The sequence below is a fragment of the Mercurialis annua genome, linkage group LG5, assembly GCF_937616625.2.
Source record: "Mercurialis annua linkage group LG5, ddMerAnnu1.2, whole genome shotgun sequence".
NCBI lineage: Eukaryota > Viridiplantae > Streptophyta > Magnoliopsida > Malpighiales > Euphorbiaceae > Mercurialis > Mercurialis annua.
The window spans coordinates 6,364,140-6,386,844 of record NC_065574.1 but is presented as its reverse complement, the minus strand read 5'-3'; the positions used below and the strand labels follow the sequence as shown (position 1 = coordinate 6,386,844).

Here is a 22,705-nt window from a genome sequence, read left to right as displayed (position 1 = left end):
TTTCTTATTTAAGAATTAGGATGCTGTTTATGGTTCATACCATTCTAGCTTGAGGAGCTAAACCAGATTTCAGATTTTGAGATTATGTAGACAGACAGCTTTTCAAGTGCAAAGACAATTATATTCTTCTCCTTAATTACAAGACTGATATCTATACATTAATCTCCTAAAGGAAATGTACACAACCGCTTGGATCATGATCGGGAAGAACCAACCAAACCGAACAATAACAACATGTTTTACTGCAACAAAGAGTGCTCTTTCTTTTTCTCTCCTGATTCTTCCCTTCAATTCATATCATACCAAAATGGATCAACCTACTCGAACAGGATTGAGAAGAAGAAGCAATCATGCCGGTATCTTAAAATCACACTTCCATTAATTCCTCATTAGCTCCCGGTGGAGACAATGGTGGAACCGCTGCTTCGTGAGATGTCGTAGCTTCTGACTCCAGAATCCTCCTAGCAGTTGCTGCCTCATGCTCTCTGCTTCGGCCAATCTTTCTCGAGGGTAGCGATTCAGAAGCAACAGCTCTTGATGAGTTGCTTTTTTTAATAGAGGCTAAAAAATTGTCTTTTGAGAGAGTAGTTGGAGCAGAAGCGATTACAGAGGTGAATACACCAGATTCTCTTAAAGCCTCTATTATGATCTGTAATAGACGAAAAAGAGAAAAATCAAGGAAACCGGATAAATGACGAATTATGCATCCTTCTTCACTCTTGCAAGCTAAATAGCAGAAAATACAAAATAGGCAATAGAAAAGATCAGATGATTGATAAAACGATATGCAATGAAGTTCTTACAGCTCAAGATCAGTAGTCTAGCCATATGTGAAATGTGATTGGCTGAAGGAGAAGTCGGTTACAAATTGTAACGGAATTGCATTAGTTTGCAAGAAGTTAATTAGGAGTTAGTTATCTGTTAATGAGACTCTTATTCTGTTAGTAACTCTATTAACTGTAACAGTTGTAACATTTCCTTCAGCCAATCACATCTCACATATGGCTACGCTACTGATCTTCAGTTTGACAGAATTCTACAACTTTACGCTATGTAACCATCTGTTTGAGTTGCTTTAGCAAAATAAAGCCATTCCATTTAGATTTTACAATTCCTACTTATCAGCACTTTGTTCACAAACATAGCAAATGAAGAATTGCCTTTCCTTACCGAGGGAGAATATATGCGAGTTAAAATGCCTTTCCTCAAGAGTTTCAGTTTCTGGTCTTTATCACCCCATACAACATGTTCATGATACCTAAAAACAGGTGATGCGGAAAAAATTATCATTGTTCAACAAATAAATGCAAATTTACAGTTAAAACTAAAAATAAATTAAAAGAAGCATGTTGTTCCTAGCAATTTTCTACGCAAGGTAAACAATTTAAATATCTGCAAGTCAAGTATCTATTCAGATGAATCTCATACTCAAAACTTATTGGATTTAAGAAAATACAAAAATAAAGTTCATGGAAATAATAAAGCAGAAGATAAGGAGACAATTTTTATGAAATCAACTACTTACCACTTTAGCATTTCCTCCTCAGTTGCAGTTGAAGCAATTATGAAGGCCTGCACATAATGTTTAATTAATTAATTCAAGCTTTACTTGTAAAAGAAAGCCTAAACCTTTTATTTCTTGGCATATCTGGCAAAAGCATTATCCGGTGTCGTTATATTAATTAACAACTGCCAAAATCAGCGCCTTTTGGTGAAGGAAAAATACTTTTCAGCCAAAATGCCATATAATGAAAGGTTGTGTCTTCTTGTGCTACGTCTTAAAAGGTGTTTTTTTTTTTTGCATTTAACCCTTAATTCAAAGATGGGAAGAATTCAGAAGAAAAAGGAAACACAAAAATTTTCTAGCAATATAATTGATGCTCTATATTGAGCTATCAACCAGACCAATATGAGAACTGACATAAGCGAGCATCTCTAGGTTAAAAGAATTGGCAATAGCCCACGTCCTCATTATAAATACTTCTCAATTGGAAACCAAATCACCAAGTTCCCAGGAAACAAATTAATCCTCACTTTTTACATAATGACAAACACTCCCAAGTTGCAACTCACAAACAAAAACACTTCTCTGGTCAACTATAAATAGTAAGAACCACTCAGAACTGGCTAATGGCTACCATGTAAAGCCAACTTGGCCACCAACCCTCTGTTAGTTATCACAAACAGATTAGCAATAGCCCATGGCGTCATTGTAAATACACTTAGTTGTGTCATATCAATGTTATTCAATGGTGCTCTAGCATAATAAATGACAGTCGCACACTTTATCTACGTGCTATGTGCTAAACCCTCGGGGCTCTCTTATAGTTTTATTGTTTTGGAAACAGATGTGCAGAAAAAAAGGAGAGCAACAAACTAACAAAGTATTGCTGCTAGCATGATGTCCTAGATTCCTGTACAACATGGCCTCTTTCAACACAAAGTACAAAAAACTACTCCATATTCCACATTTATAAATTATCCAGTGTATGTCCACTGTATTTAAAATGCATATCATACTTTTTCCGGCTTATCCTGATGTCATCTAGAAAGAAAAGCAGCAACGGTTAAAATGAGAAACAATATGACTAAAGATAAATAGGAGTTGAACTCACAGCTCTGTCGAATTCCAACATAAAGCATCTTTTGACATCCTCCTTTGTGGGCTTGCAGCCACATCGATCACGTCGAGAAGTCAAATCTGAGAATTTGGAGTATGTGTAATGTAAAACCGCTGCCTCTTCTAACTTCACCTCACTAACAAAATACAAATCAATTGAAGTAGTTTTCAGAAAGCTGACAAAATTCTCACAAACAGATGACTGTCAGTAAAATAAAGATAACGCCAATAACTGAGGTCTTTCATTCACATTCCGTTTTAAATTTAATTTTCAAATCGTTGCTCATGTAATATCATAAAGTCGACGTACTTAGGGGTCTTCATGTAGTTGTGCCATCTATGAGCACCATTAGGACGAAGATGGTCTTGAATTCGAGCAGCAGATTTCCCATTTCCATAAGTTAAGAAATAGTTTGGATTACCACGAGTTGATTCCTTATACATGCCAAAGTATGTTTCCTTTGGGAGATGGTCATAGTTCTTCTTGAAAACTGATACCTGTTTGCATTGACACAATAATATAAAACATACACGAGAACGTCATAAAATTGTACAAAATAAAGGCAAGAAAATGCATTATTCAAATAACAATAGAGGCGGCAAATCACCAATCAGTTTCAGCAAAATTCCTATTACATTAGAAACTAAAATACTTGAGAAACGGTAATTTCTACTAAACTTTCATCGAATACAGAAGTCATTAACAAGACATCTGCTCCCATAGATTCATTTTTTGACTGCAAGCTACCCTTCCAAATTTTCAATCCCTCAATAAATTTTTCCAGATATTATTCTCCTTTGTCAAATGGATCTTTTGCCATAGAAAGTGGGAACATTGACCTCGTTAGGCATTATCTTTTCAATTCCTAAAGTCAGTGAACGCATGCGAGCATTTTATATAATGTTACAAGCAGTGTGATTTTAGATTTCATATTAGTGTTAGGTTTTGTGCATTTAGTTTATTAAGAACAAGAATAAATTCGGTAATAATAAACAGGTGCCGGCTTACAACATCACAAAGTTATTGCTTTTACTAGGAGGAAGACATTCTTGTTGTAAATGTATCAGTTCTTTTCCGCCTATTATATTCTCTTTAGAATGCCAGAAACATAAAGAAACTCACTACAAACACACAAGCAGCTGATCTTCTTTGGAAGTTTGGATATCTAATACTGGTTTATTAAGTTTCTGATATGGATTGGCCAAGTTGATCACGAAACCAAAACATTAGTTCTATTTTCAACCACCTATCATTTATTACATGATCACTGTGATTCAACATACTTGTAGGTAGTAGCATATATTCTGACCACAAAGAATTCAGTTACACAGTGTATTTGCAGTAGAGCATATAGAACGCTTAGTAAATCAATCCGTCTGACCCAACTTTAACAATTAACATAATTAAACAGTCTAAATTGAATTTGAACGAATGAATACAGAAATCCAAAGAGTTTACCTCAGTAAATGGGTCTTTGACATCATCACGTTCAACACTACTTTCCTGAGATACAAAGTTACCACCAATATTTGATTATAAGAGCTATCAGAACTATTAGCACACTGCCAAAAAAAACACATGCAACTTTGCAGAATTGGCAATCAGTACTATCGCAAAGTTCTAAGTCTCAATGATCTCACTTACATAATTTGGAAATATAACCATATCCACATTTCCAGGAACATCCATTAGTAATTGCCTTAAAGAATATTCACTAGCACCAGCAGGATGTATCAGTTCATCAGTGTCAAGATGAAGTATCCAGTCCATGCCAGCATCCTACATTTTTGTGAAGTGAGAAATAAGTTCAAGAAAAGAGCAACTTTTTGAATGCAAACAAAGAAAAGTGGAAAGTATATCTCCAGACATGAAAATAAAATGGCAGAAGCTGCATACCCTTGCCATGACAATAGCCATTTCCATATTAAGAGATTGCTTCACAAAGAGCTCATAATTGCATGGTTTGTAAAAGAAACTCGACAGCCATGTCTCGTTCCAAATACGACTGATTAAGAAACGAAATGAAAAAGTTAAATGGATCATCTACTAAAAAAACATCTTGAGCAGGAATGGGTTCAAGAACTTTAACTGACCTCTTAGCCTGTTGCTCCTCAAGCTCTCTTGTTCTATAAATAACTTTCACACCCTAATTAAAAGAACACACATTTTATGCTCAATAACTCACAATAACAAAATAACATATATCACCAACATAGACTGTAAAACACATTAACTCACGGGAATAGATTCAAGAACTTTAGATACATTAGGAGCTGCAGCCTTTCCTTCCACAAAGAAAAAAAAGGTTGAGACACCCATAACCTTGTGGTAAAACATCCATGGAAGAATTTGATCTAAGCCGGCTGATGTACTTGTTGTAATACATATCTGCACATTGAGTACAAAGGCTGCACACACTCAGAAATTACAATAACTAGATCAATAAATCAATTTAACATAAAAACTTATATCATTCAATCCAATGTTTATCCCATACAACCATTGCGTGCATCATGTCAAACAAGCCAATCAGCAGCATTTGCGATTGGAAATCTTTTAATTATTAAGTATTTATTATTAAATATTCCACGTGGCTAAAGCATTATTAATTTGCTGCACGAATAACATGGTAACGGTTGTGTTGTATAATTTTACTATTGAATAAACTTCACAACAACAAAAATGAAGAAATGAATCAATTTACCAAAAAGCCAGGAGCATTGATCAAATTTACATGCATACCTTGGGCCTCAAATTGGGCTCAACGTCAAATTTCCAGTCATGGAAGTACGGGAAAGAAGGGGAGGCAGAGCGTACAAGACTTAAGCAATCAGAAGAAGAGTGGTGTGGTTTAGGAGACAGAACGGAATTTTCCGTTCCGGGGAAGATCTCGTGGTTGTGAGAGCCTTGTGGGGCCCAGCGAGCGGTGGAAGCGGTGGGATCTGCTAGGCCGCCGTGATCGTCGCCTTTCCATTGGAGGATGAAGGCTAAGGCTGCGAGTGAGAGAGGAAGGAGAGTGAGGAGGAGAATTAGCTTTGAAGTGAAGGATTGGTGGTTGGACGATGAGGTGGCGGAGGATGGCCGGAGTGGGACGTGGAGGTGGTGGTGGTGGTTGGGCATAGTGATGAGTACTGTACTGGTGATGTACTATTAGATTTGATTTTATGACTTGATTTTGTCTCAACTCAACATGAGCGAGAGAGTGGTAATAAAACAGTGTAGCAAGTTAGTAATTTAAACTAATTTTATTATTTTAATATATATTTTCAAGTAATTATTTTAATAATTTTTAAAAATTTACTGTGAACCCTATACCATAATTTGCTTATTTAAAAATCAAATCGAATATTTCCTCACTTTCAATTATATTAACTACTAGTCGTAATCCCGCGCATTTGCGCGGAATCAAATTTATATATAATTTAAACTATGATTAATTTTTAAAATTGTAATATAAATAACTCATAAAAAATAAATTTTTTAATTTATGAACTAATTAAACAAAAAAAACTAAATTAAAATCTGATAATCTTAGTAATATATATATGTTTTGATTTTTATTTTCTTAATCACTTCTTGTACCGATTTTTATTTCTCCAATGAGTTAAATACTATTGATCACACGTAATACCGTCGCCCCACTGTTGATTATTTTTCCATATATACTTGTAACCTTTAAATTGTCTGATTCTTAGTTGTGACTTCCGCTACATTAATTCTGGAGGTTATTGAATTTCTTCAAAATTACATAATGGATATCGAACTTTAAAACATAATATAGTTATTAAACTTTCAAATTTACAATTCCAAGAAGTTTTTAAGTGACTTTTTGTTAAATTATGTATATATGATAATTATCTTTTAATTATTTATGACAAATAATACTTTATATTTTTTATATACACGATCAACCAAAAATCGGTGGAATTTTTTGTTCAGTAACAAAAAATTCTTTTTCTTAACATAAAATGACAGTTTAGTGATTTAAAGTTCAGAATCCATTTTGTAATTTTAAGAAAGTTCAATACCGTAATAATGAAATACCTGTAAAAATTTCAGATAAAAATACCAACTTTGATTAAAACCAATACAATTATTGTAAAAAGATCAATTAACTCCAGAAGAAATTAAAGTAAAATTTGAACTATTTTTCACATATCCTGGACAAAAATTAAGCGTGAATGTACAACAGATTTTATTGACGTTGAAAATGTGATGAATTCAAGGTTATAATCATTATATCTAATTGTTTGGTTTAACCTGTTTTTTTTTCGTATAAATTTATTTCCTGTTTGTTGCTATAATCTTTCTATTCTTGGTGGCATATAAAAAGAATGGATCAGATTAATATAAAAGAACCCGAGAATGTCCTGATAACACAATATTAGAAATATAAACATAAAAAAAGATCGTAACAATGCTCACAACTTATAGCTCAAATTGATAGTTAATTACTATTAATTCAGTTATTATCTTATCAATACCAAAAAATAAAAAATCAAAGAGTAATTTTAACTAAAAATAAATCAATACTACTTAACAAAAGAATATAATAATACTGAAATCATCATCATGTGTAGATGGAATATGCTTTAAAGTTCAATTTTTTAACAACATAACCTATAAAAGAAGAAGAAGATAGAACGTTAATCAACCACATTTAAAAGAAAAAATCAAACCCAAATAATGAATTGGTTTGAAGTTCAATTATTTTACCCAAAAATTAAAGTATTAGGTGAAATTGTTGTTAATTATTGACTTATATGATATATGTTAAATTAACATTATACATTCCAGTTTTTTACATTGCAATGCCAACCAGAAAATAAAATTATAATGTTCTTCTCCAGAAAAATGTCAATTTATCTAAGTAATATAACGCAAGTCATTAAAATATTAACATTTTAAAATATTAAAGAGATAAATTCCTTATTTATATCAATAAGAAGTGATCATCATAAGGTGAAAATTAATTTTGTACATTTTTTCATATTTCAGAATCAAAACTCATAAGTGAAAATGAATAAAAAAAATTATACATACCTTTAAATCTAAGCTACAGTTTCAACTTTTCTCGTAACATGCCTTGCCATCTGATAATATATAGAAAAAAAAAACAATTTTTAAATTGCAATAATAAGAATAAAATAAATAAAATATCTCAGAACTTAAAAAAAGAAATTTAGAGCAAATCGTTTCAGTATATTATTAACTAAGAAAACAATTTCCATGATAACAAATCAATATAAAAACAAACTTAATGAGCAAAAAGTAAAACCCTAACTACTATAAATCTCAATGAAATTACAACGGGAATAGAGATTGACTACTATGATAGTATTTGTATTAATATTAGGTAGTTCAGTGTGTTTAGGATGCTAAAGTCATGATAAATTCTAATTTAAATAAGTATTTTATGAAAAGTAGGAACTAATGTGAATTATTTATTAGTATTTATTTTTTAAAAATTAAATAAAATTAAAGTAGTTTAAGAAAGTTGGAGATTATGAGAATTCTCTATTTGGTGAGAATCGATGAGAGGGCTCCATTGTTTCTCTCAATTATATAAGTATATAGGAACTAATGTGAATTATCTATAAAATTAAAGTAGTTTAAGAAAGTTGGAGATTATGAGAATTCTCTATTTGGTGAGAATCGATGAGAGGACTCCGTTGGTCCTCTCAATTATATAAGTACTAGTCGTAGGCTCGCGCATTTGCGCGAAATCAATTTCATATTCTATATAAACATTAATATTTTTATTTAAAAAATTAATAGAATGCCAAAATAATTATAATAAATAGTATGGAAACTAATAATATTAAATAAAATAAAAATACATTCTAATAGTTTTTGTAATAAATTTTTCTAAAGTATATGAATATCTATAATATATATTTTTTTCATTTTATATTCTTATATTTTTTTTGTATTAGAGTTTTATACATGATGCTACTTCTCATAATAAATATGGGCTGGATACCATAATAATCAATAATTTACAATATTTATAAAATTTTCTTATGCAGTTTGATTTTTTTACGATTGATAATAAAAAGATTATTGTTCATTTTCTATTAGAAAACATGTGTTTAATTATTACATTGGCAAAAGTTGCATATTTATTTTCCTTCTCATCATAATGCTTTATAGTGACGAATTCTAATAGTACTATTTTTCCTACGAATAAATAGAGTATATATTTTAATATTAATATATTGAGTTTTTTTATATTATATATAATTTTATAATGAAATTTTAAAAAGTTATAGTTATTTTTCGAATGATTTTCAAGAATGATTTTGAATTTTTCATAATTTGAAAATAAAGCACCCTGAATCTATCAATATAATAAATAATAAATAATAAATTGATATGATTAGAATGAATATTATAGAAATTAGATGAAATTAATTTTTAAAAAATATGAGTGGAATGAAATCAATTTTTACCTTAAAGTATCATATCTTTAAGTCACTATCTAAGGTAATTTATTAATTTATAACTGGGGTGCAACACTTTAAATTAGCTACAATTATGAGTCTCGTCGTAAAAGAAAAATTATCTAATAGATCATTAATTAGCTCTTAAGAGAAATAAAAAAACGCGTGACGATTTAGCACAATATCTGGAGGTATGATCCTCTACCTACCAATTTTAAAGTAATTATTCTTAGTCCTAATCTTAATTGTGTTCAACTAATTAATGAAGGTTTTTAATAATTATACACGCGTACATTTACTAATCTAATGCTAAGGAAAATTAACTAACATATGCATACTTTCTAGCAAGGGATTTAGATTTGAGTTAGTCTATGACTATACCATATATTAGTGGGTACGTGTTCCATTCATCATTGCAAGGAGATTAGATATGTGTATATAGCACACTCATAATGAACAAAACAATACTAACTGTTCACAGTATATGCAAGTTATCTCTATTATATATAAGATTTGCTGTAAAAAAATAATAATATGATACCTTCTTGGAATATTAATCGCACCAGTAGTTAGAATAAAATTGCTGAATAGAATTGCTGAATAGAATTATTTATGTAAATTAAAAGTACATCGGTAGAGTTTATATAGATTGAAATTTGACGAATTGTATTTAACTTGAAACTTATCACTTTCTCAACAACTCAACTATTGAATACTTATCTATATATATTATAATACTAATTTAAATTAAATTCATGATAACAATTTATCTAAAATAATTAAATTAGAATAAGTAGTTTAAAAAAATTGGACACTACCAGAATGCTCTATTTTGTGAGAATCAATGAGAACGCTCCGTTGATCCTCTCAATTATATAAGTATATAGATATATAGATTTTGTGAGAATCAATGAGAACGCTCTGTTGGTCCTCTCAATTATATAAGTATATAGATATAGATTATGAACTTTTATTTATATTATTTTATTTAATTACACAGTAAAGAAAAGGATAGTCAAAACTTAAATAAAAAATTATTACCTAAATATACCTTTAAACCATATTAAAATTTAAACAAAAATTAGAGATCAATTGATACTTTTTATTTTTTTCTACTCTTCTACCGACAACCTCTGCCACTTCCGCCATCCCTACCCTAACGAACACACATTCTCATACATGTTCGTCTGAGATCTATGTTCGTCTCAAAGGCAAACAGATTTGGGTTCGTCTCGCCGGAGGTTAGGTCATAGGTGTTTTTTGTTTGATCCATGAATCGGCGATGTTTTGTGTAAAAAGCATTTTTATTTTTTCATTCCTTTTTAATGGTAAAAATACAAAAAATTTACAGATACCTTAATTATTTATATAACTAAAAATAAAGGGTTACTTAGTTTGATTCCAATCGATAAATATCAAATTATGAATTACAGTATATGCCAGTGCTTACAATAATTTGATCTGACTTAAGTTATTTTTGATATTTACTGCATATAATTTTATTTAAATTAATTTTTTAAATATATTGTTTAATTTGTGGTAAGCTAAACGACTTAAGTGACAATATACCCTCTAAACTTATAAGCAATGTGCAATTAACACATAAATTAACTTTGCGGGCAAGTCAGTACACGAACTTGGTGATTATAGGCAATTTGCCTCATTCTGGCAATTTGCCTCCTCATTTTGTAAGTTAATTGTCTCTTAAATTGGCAATTTGCCCCTTTAACTTGTAAGTAAATTTGCCAAAATGGGTTAATTACCAATAATTATCAAGTTCGTGTAGTGATTTGTCAACAAAGTTAATTTATGTGCTAATTGCTCATTGCTTACAAGTTGAAGGGGCAAATTGCTACTTAAATATAAGCTAAACAGGCTTTTGCTGCAATGTCCTGGCGTCATATGCCAGATGATTGGCCAAAAAAAAAATATGCCAGATGATCAAATTGAAAGCCACGTCATCTGATAATTCCAGATGGCAACCATGTCATAATTTTTCTACTAAATAAAATACGACACATCACCAACTTAAAACGATGCCGTCGTTAAGAAACCGAGAAGCCCTTTAACTCATCCCTAACATTGGGTGAAATAAAATAAAAAGCAAGCGTAACCCTAAATTGACATCAGACCAGAACAATAAAAAGAAGGCGTAGCCTTCGTTTCTCCGATTATCCACCAGCAGTTAGAGTTTAGCTCACCTGATGCTCGGTGGCGTGGATTATCTTCCCTTAAAACAAAAAGGAGAGGATTCCGCCGCTAAATGCTGTTGTTTACACCCAATTTCATGTCTTCTTCATTCGACTCCTCTCTTGCTCCTCACTGCAACTCCTTAAATTCCCGTAGTGTTGTATTTTTTTCTCAATTTATTCTATCTTTTCTTAATTATAAATTTATACGCTTCTTCGGTCCTAATCCTCAGCTTCGTCTATCTAACACAAAATATGAGTATTAATAATAATAATAAAAAGGTACGTCTTCGTAAATTTTAGTTATGTTTGTTTGATTATCAATTATAGATTATATAATGGAGTTTGCTATGTTGATCTTGTAGGTTTTATTATTTGGGTCATTCACAGAAGATGACATCAGGTCATGGCAAGATGAAAAGCCCGTGGAGAAGAAAGAATTGAAGTTTGGTTCTTTGAATTGTCCCACTGGAATTACTTTTGGCAATTTTAATGGTGAATTGAGCTCGCAACGAGGCTCTACAGATGGAAAAGTGAGCTTTGGAAGTGCCAATTCAGCTAAGAAAGATAAAGAGAAGGATGTTAAGGACGTTAAGAGCGTTAAGAACTCCGAGCCTGGCATCTTGGGCAGTCCGAAACAGAATGGAAGTGTTGCCAAATTCGCCCATTCTGATGGTGTTACAATCGGTAATGGTGTGAAAGACTTGAAACTGGAGAGTTTGGAGTTGAATTCGTTGCCATTTTCACAGAATGAAGACAATGTTGTAAATCAATCACTGAGCTCGAGCTTTCATGTCCTTGATGGTGGACCAGTAAAGGATGGGGATGTAGAGAGGGCTAACAATGAGCTAGCTTATGTGAAAGTTGAGAACACTAGGAAACTAAATAATGGGCCTGTTGCAGCTATGAGAGATTTACTCCCTCGTGGCTTGATTAACTCGGGGAATTTATGCTTTCTCAATGCCTCTCTGCAGGCTTTCTTATCCTGTTACCCTTTTGTTCAGCTCTTGCAGGATCTTAGAAACCGCGACATCCCAAAGGTTTGCTAGCTTTGATGTTTTACTGTTTTTTTGAGGATTGGTGTGTGCAAATTTATAATAATTACTGATGCTATGCGTCTGTTGGGCAATGATTTACTAGGCTGGGTTTCCAACGTTAACAGCATTTGTTGAGTTTCTCTTCGAGTTTGACGTGCCGAGCAGTTGCAGCTTGAAAAAAGACACAGCTATTGTTGAGACTGGCAGGCCTTTTAGCCCTGCCATGTTTGAAGGCATTCTCAAAAAATTTACTCCAGATGTTCCAAATAGCATATCAGGACGACCCAGGTCTGTACTTAAACTTTGCCATTACTTTTTCCTTTAAGATATCATGAAAGACTCTACAAAAACATTATCCCTGGAACTTTCTTTGCAAAATCTGGTTTTGTGGGCTGCTGTCATTATATTTGTTATATGTCTACAATGTATGCACCATGCACATGTGTGCAACTGTAGTAGTTTTGAGTACGTAAGATATGAAAATAGTGGAAATTTAACATGTGACTGCAAACGCAATAATTGGTGTGTGCTTTTTCTTCCCCTTTGCTACTTGTTGGATTCATATATTTTCCTTCAATGTACTTACTTTCTGGTATTTTTGAGTGACCAGTTAACTAACTTTAGTAGAAGAATGAGCAATAAGCACAACCCATAATTTTGCTTAGACATGCTTTCATGTTGAAAGAGCTGTGAATTCTAATACCAATTTAATTTGCTTGGCAGTCTGAAAGGATTAGGTACTGTAAGTAACTAACTAACTATAAAGTTGCCATTTGCCTAGTGTGCATTAATGAAATATTTCCAAAATTCGAGTTAAGGTGAAATCATGTGATCTTGTGCTCTGTATCACAGGCTGGGGTCATCCTGAAATGTCAACCTGTTAGGAACATAGGTGGAGGCATTCGCCTTCTCATGTTGCAGAATAATGAATTGTAGTCTTGTGATTGTTATAGACAGATTTCTAGACCTGTTGGTAGTATTGAGTACTTTTGCTATTATGCACATAGTTTATTGTAATCCCATCCCCATAACAAATATGAGTTTAGCTTCTGACACATTGTTTTCCAGGCAGGAGGATGCTCAGGAGTTCTTAAGCTTTGTCATGGATCAAATGCATGACGAATTGCTTAAGCTTGAAGGGCAATTTGGTATCACTAATGGTGCCAAAACATCTTTAGTTTCTTCAACTGAGGATGACGAATGGGAAACAGTTGGCCCAAAAAATAAATCTGCAGTGACTAGAACACAAAACTTTCCTCCTTCAGAGCTAAGTCATATTTTTGGAGGACAACTGAGAAGTGTTGTGAAGACGAAAGGTATTTTTGTTTTTCCTTTTTATAACAGAACATAATGGAAAAGTCCATGTTCTACTATTTGTTTCTTCTGAATTAATTGACTTTTCTTTTGAAATCTATAGGAGGAAAAAAAAAACAATTAGAAGCATTTTCTTTAGCAATCATGTAAGAAAAACACACTTCATTTGCAACCTGCATGAATATGTCTTTTAATTTCTCTTTAAAAAATGCTGAAAATTATGAATGATTACTCTCATCTTGACTTTAGAAATTCTCACACATAGCTAGGAATAGGTAACTCATGAAGGAGGCTTACTTAACCAGTCAATCTTTTATTCATAAAATTTTTCTCATGTTTTTATACTACACCATGGGTCCTGTATAAATTCCCTATGTGCATGATAACTGTTGGCGTGCTAGCTATTAATATAGCATATCTGGCAGTATCAAGTATACTTACATTTCTTTTTAACATTTTTTGCGTGGTGCAGGAAATACAGATTCTGCAACTGTTCAACCGTTTCTGCTGTTACACCTTGATATTTATCCTGAAGCTGTACGTACGATTAAGGATGCACTTCATTTGTTTGCTGCACCAGAAAATCTCGAAGGGTACCGGGCATCGGCAGCTGGAAAGGTGACTTATTGACTATTTTTACTTGTTTGATTGAGGTTAATAAGCTTACTTCATTTTAAGTTTAAGAATCGTCTTGAGCCTATTGGGAATTAATAAACAGTAATTAATATTTATGGGTTGATACAGCTTTTAATTTTGTCTCTGGGTTCAAATGCTGATTTTGATATTTGGTTTTAGCAAGTTCTTTATGTTTCCTAGTGATTAAACTTTGAAATGCATTAAATTCCTGCAGGCTGGTGTTGTGACTGCTAGAAAATCTGTGAAGATACAAACACTTTCTAAGATAATGATACTGCATCTGATGCGTTTTAGTTATGGAACCCAAGGGAGCACCAAGCTGCACAAGCCTGTGCACTTTCCCCTTGAATTGGTGCTTGGTAGGGAACTACTTTTTTCTCCTTCCACTCAGGTAATACACCTTTACCTTATGTTATTCTTATTCAACAGCTTTTTGTTATCAGATCTCTCTTTTGGCGCTTAATCATTCTACCTTTTTTCATTCTTTCCAATAATTTTGGTTTTGGACAAGCATGTCACTTAATTTTTCTTTTGCTTCCTTCCTACTTGGCATATCTTAATTTGGCATTTTATTATTTGGTTGTCTGGGCACAGTCAAGCTAGTTTAGTTTTTTTTTTATGGGTTGAAGCACTCATTCATACAGATGGCACTAATTATCACCTTTGTATTGGCTGAATGGGGAAAAAATTATTCATTCTAGTGCTATTGTGGCAAACCAAGATTTCTCTTTAAATGATGTAACAGAATGGTATTGAAAATCGTTGTCAAATCGAGAAGCGAAATGCTTGATTAGTAAATCTAGAATTGAATCGAAATCGTAAGATTCGTTTTATATTTTTAGCATTAGTTAAAATATACTTGCGTAAATTATTAATGAGATTCTATATATTCCTAAAATTTGAACTTTAGAAGTATTAAATACAAAAAATAAATCCTTGACAAATTAAATTAGGGTACTTATTTTAGTAAAGTGCTTTGAGGGCATGCAAGTTTCAGTTTCTTCTTATTTTCTTGTCATTTTTTCCTCTTTTAATTTATGGCATATGAAACAGCATGTTTTATGTGTTTTTTCATCTTTTCCACTGATCCCATAGATTCGGTTTTCATTTCGGTTAATTTGCGATTCAGATACGAATCTTTTTGGCGATGAATCATACAATTCTGGATTCTAATCTTGCAATATTGATAACAGTGGTATTGATTAGTTTCTTCTTTTCCTTTTGTCATTTGCATTAACAGAGCCGGAAATATGAACTTGTTGCCACAATAACTCACCATGGGAGAGAACCTTCAAAGGGTCATTACACGGCTGATACTCGCAGTCCGAAAGGCCATTGGCTCCGTTTTGATGATGCATCTGTCACCACAATTAGTACATCGAAGGTTTTGCACGACCAGGCTTATGTCCTCTTCTACAAACAAGTATAGAAGGTGGTGGAAAGAAATTAAAATTGTGAAATATTTAATGGATGAGATCATCTGGCAATATGACCTCTGATTAGTAAGGAAGTTATATGCTAGGTTCTGGGAGCTGCCTTAACAATCATGTATTTATTTATGCATGAGCATAGAGTGTGTTCTTGATGAAAGGTTGGAAGAGTTTTTTGTGCAGTAGTTTTATTGTAACCTTTTTTTAGTAGCTTTATTATGAGGAATGTAACCGATCTCAAATTTCGTAAAGTTTTGCTGAAAATATATTTCTATTTGTTCCTGTCTTATTTGTGTTGTCTTAATTGAGAATAAGAATTTATTAAAGTTTGTAGAGCCAGCCTGTTACTCCAATTGCCTCTAAAACAAATTGTGCTCAAGGATCCTTATGCTAGGCTCTTCTTCTTATTAAATTTGATTGATTAGGTTAATCAGGAATAAAGTAAAAGAATATATTTAACATAATGGAAAAAGACAATCACATTAAACAGAATAATCCTTAGTTTAATACCTAATTAAAGTAAGCTAATTGTTCTTTTTCCTTTTAGCTACTAACAATGTCAGGGTATGCCATGTTCTTTGGTTTATGATAATATGAACACATGTTAAGCTTAATCATGTGTCTAAAGTCTAAAGTATGATTTAAGAAAATTTAAAATGATTCACACCACTAAATATATTGTATCCTTCAATTTCTTTTCTCTACAAAAAATTTCATGTAATACAAACTCAAATCTTCATCCTGTAAACAACAAAAGTATAACAAAATTTAAAATGTTGGTAAAAAAAACAAAAACAAAACCTTTCACTCTTCAATTCCCTATATTCCACACACTTGGATCTCAATTAACAAAACTATAACACAAATTGAAAATTAGAATCTTGCAGAATTGTCATCTATACTCTGTTTTTACAGAGTTTTGTTGTGTGTTAAGCTTAGGCACCCACCAAACTCTTAAACTCTTGTCGAGACCGCCGCTATACAGCAAGAAACCGCCGCCAACTCTATTCGGCGACGCCTGCAAACACTTGACAGGCCCTTCATGACCACTAATCTCCCAAACTTTACTAAGCTTACCATAAGCTTCTCTTCTCCAAATCCCAATTTTCTTATCAGCTGAGCCACTACACAAAAACTCCCCCATCAAACACATACACAAAACCGCCATATCATGTGCCTTCGTCTCCGAAACCAATCTCCACCGTTCAAGATCACAGCTCTTTTCCCATCCCATCACATACCCATCAGACCCGCCTCCATAAACCCACTTCCCATCATCCGAAACCGCAACCGAATTAACCGAAATGTTCTCTCTCTGTCCCTGCAAAATCCCCTTCAGACAATGAGAGCTCATTTTCCCTTGCTTTGATCTCCCCCACGCTTTAATCTTCCCGTCTGCTGAAGCTGAATAAACCACTCCATTACATGCTACAACTCCATTAATGGCGTCATCATGAGCTTTAATCGACTCTATGCATTTCAAATCCGATACCCTCCAAACTTTCAAACTCTTATCCCAAGAACCAGAGTAAATATAACCGTTATCAACCGTTAAACAAGAAATACTGTCGGCATGTTCGATCCACAGTTTCTTATGATGTCTCCTAGTTTGTACGTAATTACTCTGCTTCATGAATTTCCTGACATAATCTTTTGTAGTTGGAAGTGTGTCGACAAGTTTAAACACATTCTCCGAGCTTCTCGAAACCTTCCAAACCCTAATCCTACTGTCTTGATGCGCAGTAAAAACCCTGTTTCCGACAGCTACCAAAGCTTTAACCGACCCGTCCCCTTGTCCGAACTTCGTAAACAGTCTCAAATCAGGCTGTTGCCACACTATAATATCTCTCCCTTGCGAAGCACTCAAGATAAACTCCCCGCATAAAGCCAAGCAAGAAACGGAGCCAACATGGCCGGAGAGTACTGCTAGAGAGCGATACGGGTAAGAACCAGATAAAGATTTTCTTATATTACAATCTTGAAGATCAAGACGGAACGATGGCGGCCGGCTGTCGTTGCTGACCTCGCTGCTGGCGGAGCTTGTGGTGGTGGTGGTGGTGGACATGGGGGCTGATAATAATGGAGTTGAGGAATTAAACTGTGGTGTTATGAAATGGTTAATAGCAAAGATGTGAGACAAGGAATATTCTTGATCCATTAATTAATGATCATAAATTTTTTTGGTTTGTTCTTGATTTAGAGAGATGAAGGGAATAAGAAATAAAGATAAAGAGGGGAGCTGGAGCGGAGATAATTAAAGGGAGGGACAGGGATTTCTTGAGGTTAAGGGATTCCTATTGGTGGGTATATTTAAATGGGATAGAGGTGTAACGGCTACTTTGAATATATTGGCAGTTGGATCATCAAAATTTAGTAGCTTATTTGGGTGTATGTTGACCACTCATGGCATGCCAACTCAACACTTTATTCACCAATAACCAAATTTGATATTTATCTTTTCTAAATATAATTAGGAACATTATCATTCTTCTTATGAAAAATGCATGAGATGGTGTGAATCATCTATTTATAATGTCTTATAGATAATTTATTGACACAACGGTTCTGTCTCATTATTTTTGCAATACACCAATGTAATATATAGTATATAGTATAATGTTATAATATAATTATACAAGTTAAACGAGCATTAAAAATCTCAACTTTAGATATATTGTATTGATTTATATGAATAAATGTTAATTTTTCATTTTGTTCTAATAATTTAAAACTCATATTTAATTTTAGATTTTTTTAAATTACAATTAGATTAATAGATATAGAAAAAAAAATTGTTTTCTTATTTGCTAAACAAACGTGAAATAGATAAATTGCTAATATAAGTTTAGTTTTTTTTATGAGTATGATATCCAGATTTTACAGTATATATTACTCGAGCTAACTCCGTGTGTTTGTGGATTTTACGCATGGTTCACCATGGGCGTGGTGAGACCCGTCAAGATTTTTATCTTATATTTATGACTCGGATATTCAATGATCAAAGACGCTATAGCTCGTTGTAAGTGTTAACAGGAATGATGTGATTAATTTTCATAACCGTTGTGTTTTTTACAACTAAAGTCAATGTTGTCAATTGTGCATCTTTAAAGCTTGTAGTAGAATTTAATATATATAACAACTTATATCTTAAATATTTAGTATTTTGTTTTGCACATAAAATAAAGATTTAATTATTGCCACTAACATTTCAAAATTTACAGTCCAGTTAAATTGAGATTTGAGCTTTGAGGCTTAGAATAATTGCTGGATAGATGAAAATTCAACATTAGAAAAATTTGAGTGTAATTTAGAATATATTAATGGGAGAGGATGGATTAATTCATTATTTTTGATTTTAAATTTGATGTGATTCCAGTTCACAATTTTTGTTTTATTCAGGACTTATAAACATAGTCTTTAATACATTGAACAAAGGATCAACGCGCCTCCTGAACTTATGACACGGGGTCATCTAGTCCAAATTATATTTTTTTGAGCAATTAACCCATAAACTCTTCATATTTAGATCAAATAATCCCATAATTTATATTTTTATTTCAAAAAATAGATTTAAGATAATTATATCGCAAAAAATTAAGGGAGTATCTAATTATTTTTTTTGCATCCCTCACCTTCGATTTGTATTTTACGCGTTTTAAAAATATAATTATGCGGTTATTTGACCCAAAAATGAAGAGTTTTGGGGTTAGTTGCTCAAAAAAGTATAAATTGGGTTAGATGAACATGTGTCACAAGTTTAGGGGGCGCGTTGACCCTTTATTCTTAATATATTGTATTTTGTTGTCCAACAAGGAGTATCTGATTCGGCTCGGTGAAATAAAGTAATTCCGGATAAAAAGTTTGAAGAGTATTAAAAAAACTCAGAAAATGGTAAATCTATCGAAGAGTATAAACAATTCAAAAAATGGTAAATCTATCGCTCTCTTCTGTATAAGATAACTCCGGATAAAAAGTCAGAAAGTGATTTGTCCGTCATTCTGGTGAATTTGGCAGGTCTGTCGCTCTTTTTTATATAAGGTGACTCCAAATAAAAAATTAGAATGTGACAAGACCGTTATCTCCGGTAAATTTGGCGAGTCTAAAAGAACAATTATTGAATAACAAATGTGATCACATTAAAAAATTATGAGTATAATGTAAAACATATAAATAGAGATGACGGACTAACTAATTAACTAGTGAAACAAAATTGCTTTAATTTGGCTAATAAAATTATTCATTGATTGAACAATAAGTCAAATGTTGGAAGCTTATATGCCACTTTTTCATACATAGTACTATTAATAAAATCCAATGTGGGATCAACAACAACAAATTATAGCAGAAACATTGGACAAGACATTCATCCTTAAATTTGTATGTACCAAACCTTTGTACCCATCTTGAGCACCCCAAAAGTCGTCTCCAAAGCTACTTTTTCATATAGTATAACTACATATTTTCCTTCAATTTTGGTTTAAATATGTTTTAATTAAATACTACTATGATTAGCTCACATTAGTCACTCTAATTGCAATCTCAACTGAACCCACCTGCAGCAATAATCGCCACCGCTACCTAATTCTATTCTTTTTAGTACTGATTAATTAATTAATAATTAAATTAATGTGGTCGGTCATTATGTTGGAAATCTGAATAAAGAACAAAACTCATGTGTCCGTTATATAATATTCTACTACATCACATGGGCTGTAAAGAGTAGAATTGTCTATGGAAGTTGCTCATAAAGCAATCTTTGGGTACCTTTTAGTAATTAATTAGTACAAAATAAGATGTTTGTGAAATATATATTTTCACCCCAAATTTTATGGAAAAAGTACTAATGTTTGATTAACTTTTTTTGACTTTCTAACAAGGAGGCTATTTGCTAGCATAATTAGTTCTCATGAACAAAAAACAGGAATAAATATGTTGCTAAGTAAAGAGGAAGAAATTAATAATACACACTTTTGAGCTGTTTCAGTTATGTGATTAAGCGTCAAGGCACTAGCTACAATGGCCGAGTTACTCACATATTCGTGCACTCGTTCTGGTTGGAATTGGTCGAAAATATAAATTTCCTTAAAATAATAGATTCCGATATTTGAACTATGTTATGATTGATATGAAAAAAATTATCGATTAGTGTTATTACAGTTTCCCCCGACAGGCTATATGATACTGTTTACTTGGAGTAGGGTATTTGTAGTTGGTTGGATGGCTTTAACAATTTACTAGTACTGTGGCCATGACCTGTAGAATTGAGTATATGGTTACTGTTACGCTAAGGCCACCCCTAAAAGAGAGAATAAATAAAATAAAAAACAAGAATTAATCTCGATTTGGTTGGTCAACTTCTTATCTGTCAAGTGTTGAAGATGCAGATCACTACATTCTGAAATCCGCATCGCTAGACTCGCAAAGAAAGGCTAAGTTCCGGTAAGTGTGAGTAATAGGCCCAGTTAGGGTGTGCGTTTGTCAGTTTGATCACCGAATCGTATTATCCGTTATCAATTGTTTCAATTTTCACCGAATTAAATTGTAATCGAACTAAAATAATTGTTTGATTCGATTGGTTAGTTTAATTAACTGAATAGTCGAATTATTTTATTATTAATTATTATAAAAGTAGAAATAAAATAAAAAAATAATTTTGGCACCTGACATAGTGGGTGAGTCTACCAGTGGGGATTTTCTGCATTCACAAGACTCAAACCCGAGACTTTGTCTAAGCGATACCTAACCGCTTACCACTTGAATAACATTATGAATATGGGAAAATCTATCCGGAATAAATCAGTCAATTGATCGGTTCAACTAGTTCATAAATTTCAAATGAAAATTAAACCAAAAAATGGAATAATGCACACAGCCAGTAACCAAATGGTCGGACAAGAAGTAGATCTGCTATGAATTTTGCTTTTGCAGTTGCAAAACATTTTTCCAACACATATCACATCCTGACAATCACAACCTTAAATCAAATACCACAAACACACAGTTCACGAGCTATATGTACAAGTACAAACAGATAAACTGGAAACAAACAAAAGTCTGGAGTTGTGTCTCAATCAATTTGCAGATCTAAATATTTCAACGAGGCTGATGAATTTGGCGAATGCGTCTAGGTGAAGCAGGAACACTCACTGCCTTAATCCGGTATTCAGCTGCCGCCGCCTTTGCCGGAGAGTTGCCGGATCTAATTTCCTTATTCATCAACTCTTTCATTACAGCATCTGCATAATCAAAAACCTAAAAAGATCAGATGTATATATTAATTACATCGTACTCCCCTGCTAATTAATTAATAACACTGCCTACCGTTGAACACCGAAGCATTCGGATCCTGTTCTGCAGTCATAGCTCTAGTTTAACAGTCAACTGATTAAAATGAGAGTGAAATAATCGGACAAATACTTTCAGATAGGGATAAGGAGAGCGACTGAGGAATAGAAAAGTGTTAACGCGCGTGATTGAGTCCCAAGCTCAGTTTCGAGATTATAAAATAGTAACCGGTAAAAGCCGGTTTGAATTGGATATGTTTGACACGTGGCGATTAAGCAATGATTGAGAGGATTATATCAGACAGCAGGATCAACGGTTGAGAGTTATCTCAAATACTTGCTACTTTAATAGTACAGCCGATAATAAGAGAGTTTTGAGTTTTAACATATTTTACCTTTTTAGATAAAAATGAAATGAAAAAGAAAAGTACAAAATTGAAGGATTAAAATTAAAACTTTTGTAAAAAATTATCCTATTTCTAACTTTTTCTTTTGAAAGTACTCCATTTCTAAATTAATTTGTACAAAATTTTCCGATTTTAGAACTGTATTATTTTACTTTTTTGTTTTAATACTCAAAATGTATAAAAATATTGAATTTTATTTTATTTTTAGTTATCATTTTTTTGCCAGAAGGTAATTTTTAGTTATCATTTAAAACCGTTATAAATCTTTTTGAAAGTTATTTTTAAATATAGTTGCAAGCCTATGTTTAAAAGTCTATTGAAATTATTTCAAAAGAACTGTTTGA

At 32.5% G+C, this 22,705-nt stretch overlaps 3 protein-coding genes and 1 long non-coding RNA gene across 4 annotated transcripts; 1 reads left to right on the top strand and 3 right to left on the bottom strand.

The window, feature by feature from the left end:
• Positions 1-49: 49 nt before the first annotated feature.
• Positions 50-5,829, bottom strand: LOC126682160 (glycosyltransferase-like KOBITO 1). Its single transcript, XM_050377746.2, has 11 exons — positions 5,364-5,829; positions 4,860-5,009; positions 4,715-4,767; positions 4,518-4,626; positions 4,266-4,400; positions 4,080-4,124; positions 2,931-3,118; positions 2,616-2,757; positions 1,526-1,572; positions 1,171-1,258; positions 50-649 (listed from the first exon to the last, which is right to left on the bottom strand). Exons 1-11 carry the CDS (start codon positions 5,739-5,741, stop codon positions 368-370), a joined length of 1,617 nt encoding a protein of 538 aa, XP_050233703.1. The 5' UTR covers positions 5,742-5,829; the 3' UTR covers positions 50-367.
• Positions 5,830-11,148: 5,319 nt separating this feature from the next.
• Positions 11,149-15,959, top strand: LOC126680960 (ubiquitin carboxyl-terminal hydrolase 24). The gene is made up of 7 exons (XM_050376280.1): positions 11,149-11,535; positions 11,619-12,293; positions 12,394-12,578; positions 13,359-13,606; positions 14,077-14,222; positions 14,455-14,631; positions 15,481-15,959. Exons 1-7 carry the CDS (start codon positions 11,509-11,511, stop codon positions 15,667-15,669), a joined length of 1,647 nt encoding a protein of 548 aa, XP_050232237.1. The 5' UTR covers positions 11,149-11,508; the 3' UTR covers positions 15,670-15,959.
• A 387-nt stretch (positions 15,960-16,346) lies between these two features.
• On the bottom strand, positions 16,347-18,012 carry LOC126680961 (protein JINGUBANG). The gene has a single exon (XM_050376282.2). It carries the CDS (start codon positions 17,826-17,828, stop codon positions 16,563-16,565), a length of 1,266 nt encoding a protein of 421 aa, XP_050232239.1. The 5' UTR covers positions 17,829-18,012; the 3' UTR covers positions 16,347-16,562.
• Positions 18,013-21,546: 3,534 nt separating this feature from the next.
• Positions 21,547-22,358, bottom strand: LOC126680210 (uncharacterized). The gene is made up of 2 exons (XR_007641080.2): positions 21,992-22,358; positions 21,547-21,906 (listed from the first exon to the last, which is right to left on the bottom strand). It is a non-coding gene; the product is annotated as an uncharacterized LOC126680210 (long non-coding RNA).
• Between the last annotated feature and the right edge of the window lie 347 nt (positions 22,359-22,705).

Bases quoted from the DNA above. Each gene is read 5' to 3' on its own strand.
- LOC126682160 (XM_050377746.2), bottom strand. From the start codon at position 5,741: ATGCCCAACCACCACCACCACCTCCACGTCCCACTCCGGCCATCCTCC. The intron at 4,627-4,714 runs GTCAGTTAAAGT...TTTCTTAATCAG, and splicing joins GAGGAGCAACAGGCTAAGAG to TCGTATTTGGAACGAGACAT. The intron at 1,259-1,525 runs GTAAGTAGTTGA...ACCTGTTTTTAG, and splicing joins GAGGAGGAAATGCTAAAGTG to GTATCATGAACATGTTGTAT.
- LOC126680960 (XM_050376280.1), top strand. From the start codon at position 11,509: ATGAGTATTAATAATAATAATAAAAAG. The intron at 13,607-14,076 runs GTATTTTTGTTT...TGCGTGGTGCAG, and splicing joins AAGTGTTGTGAAGACGAAAG to GAAATACAGATTCTGCAACT. The intron at 14,223-14,454 runs GTGACTTATTGA...AAATTCCTGCAG, and splicing joins GGGCATCGGCAGCTGGAAAG to GCTGGTGTTGTGACTGCTAG.
- LOC126680961 (XM_050376282.2), bottom strand. From the start codon at position 17,828: ATGGATCAAGAATATTCCTTGTCTCACATCTTTGCTATTAACCATTTC.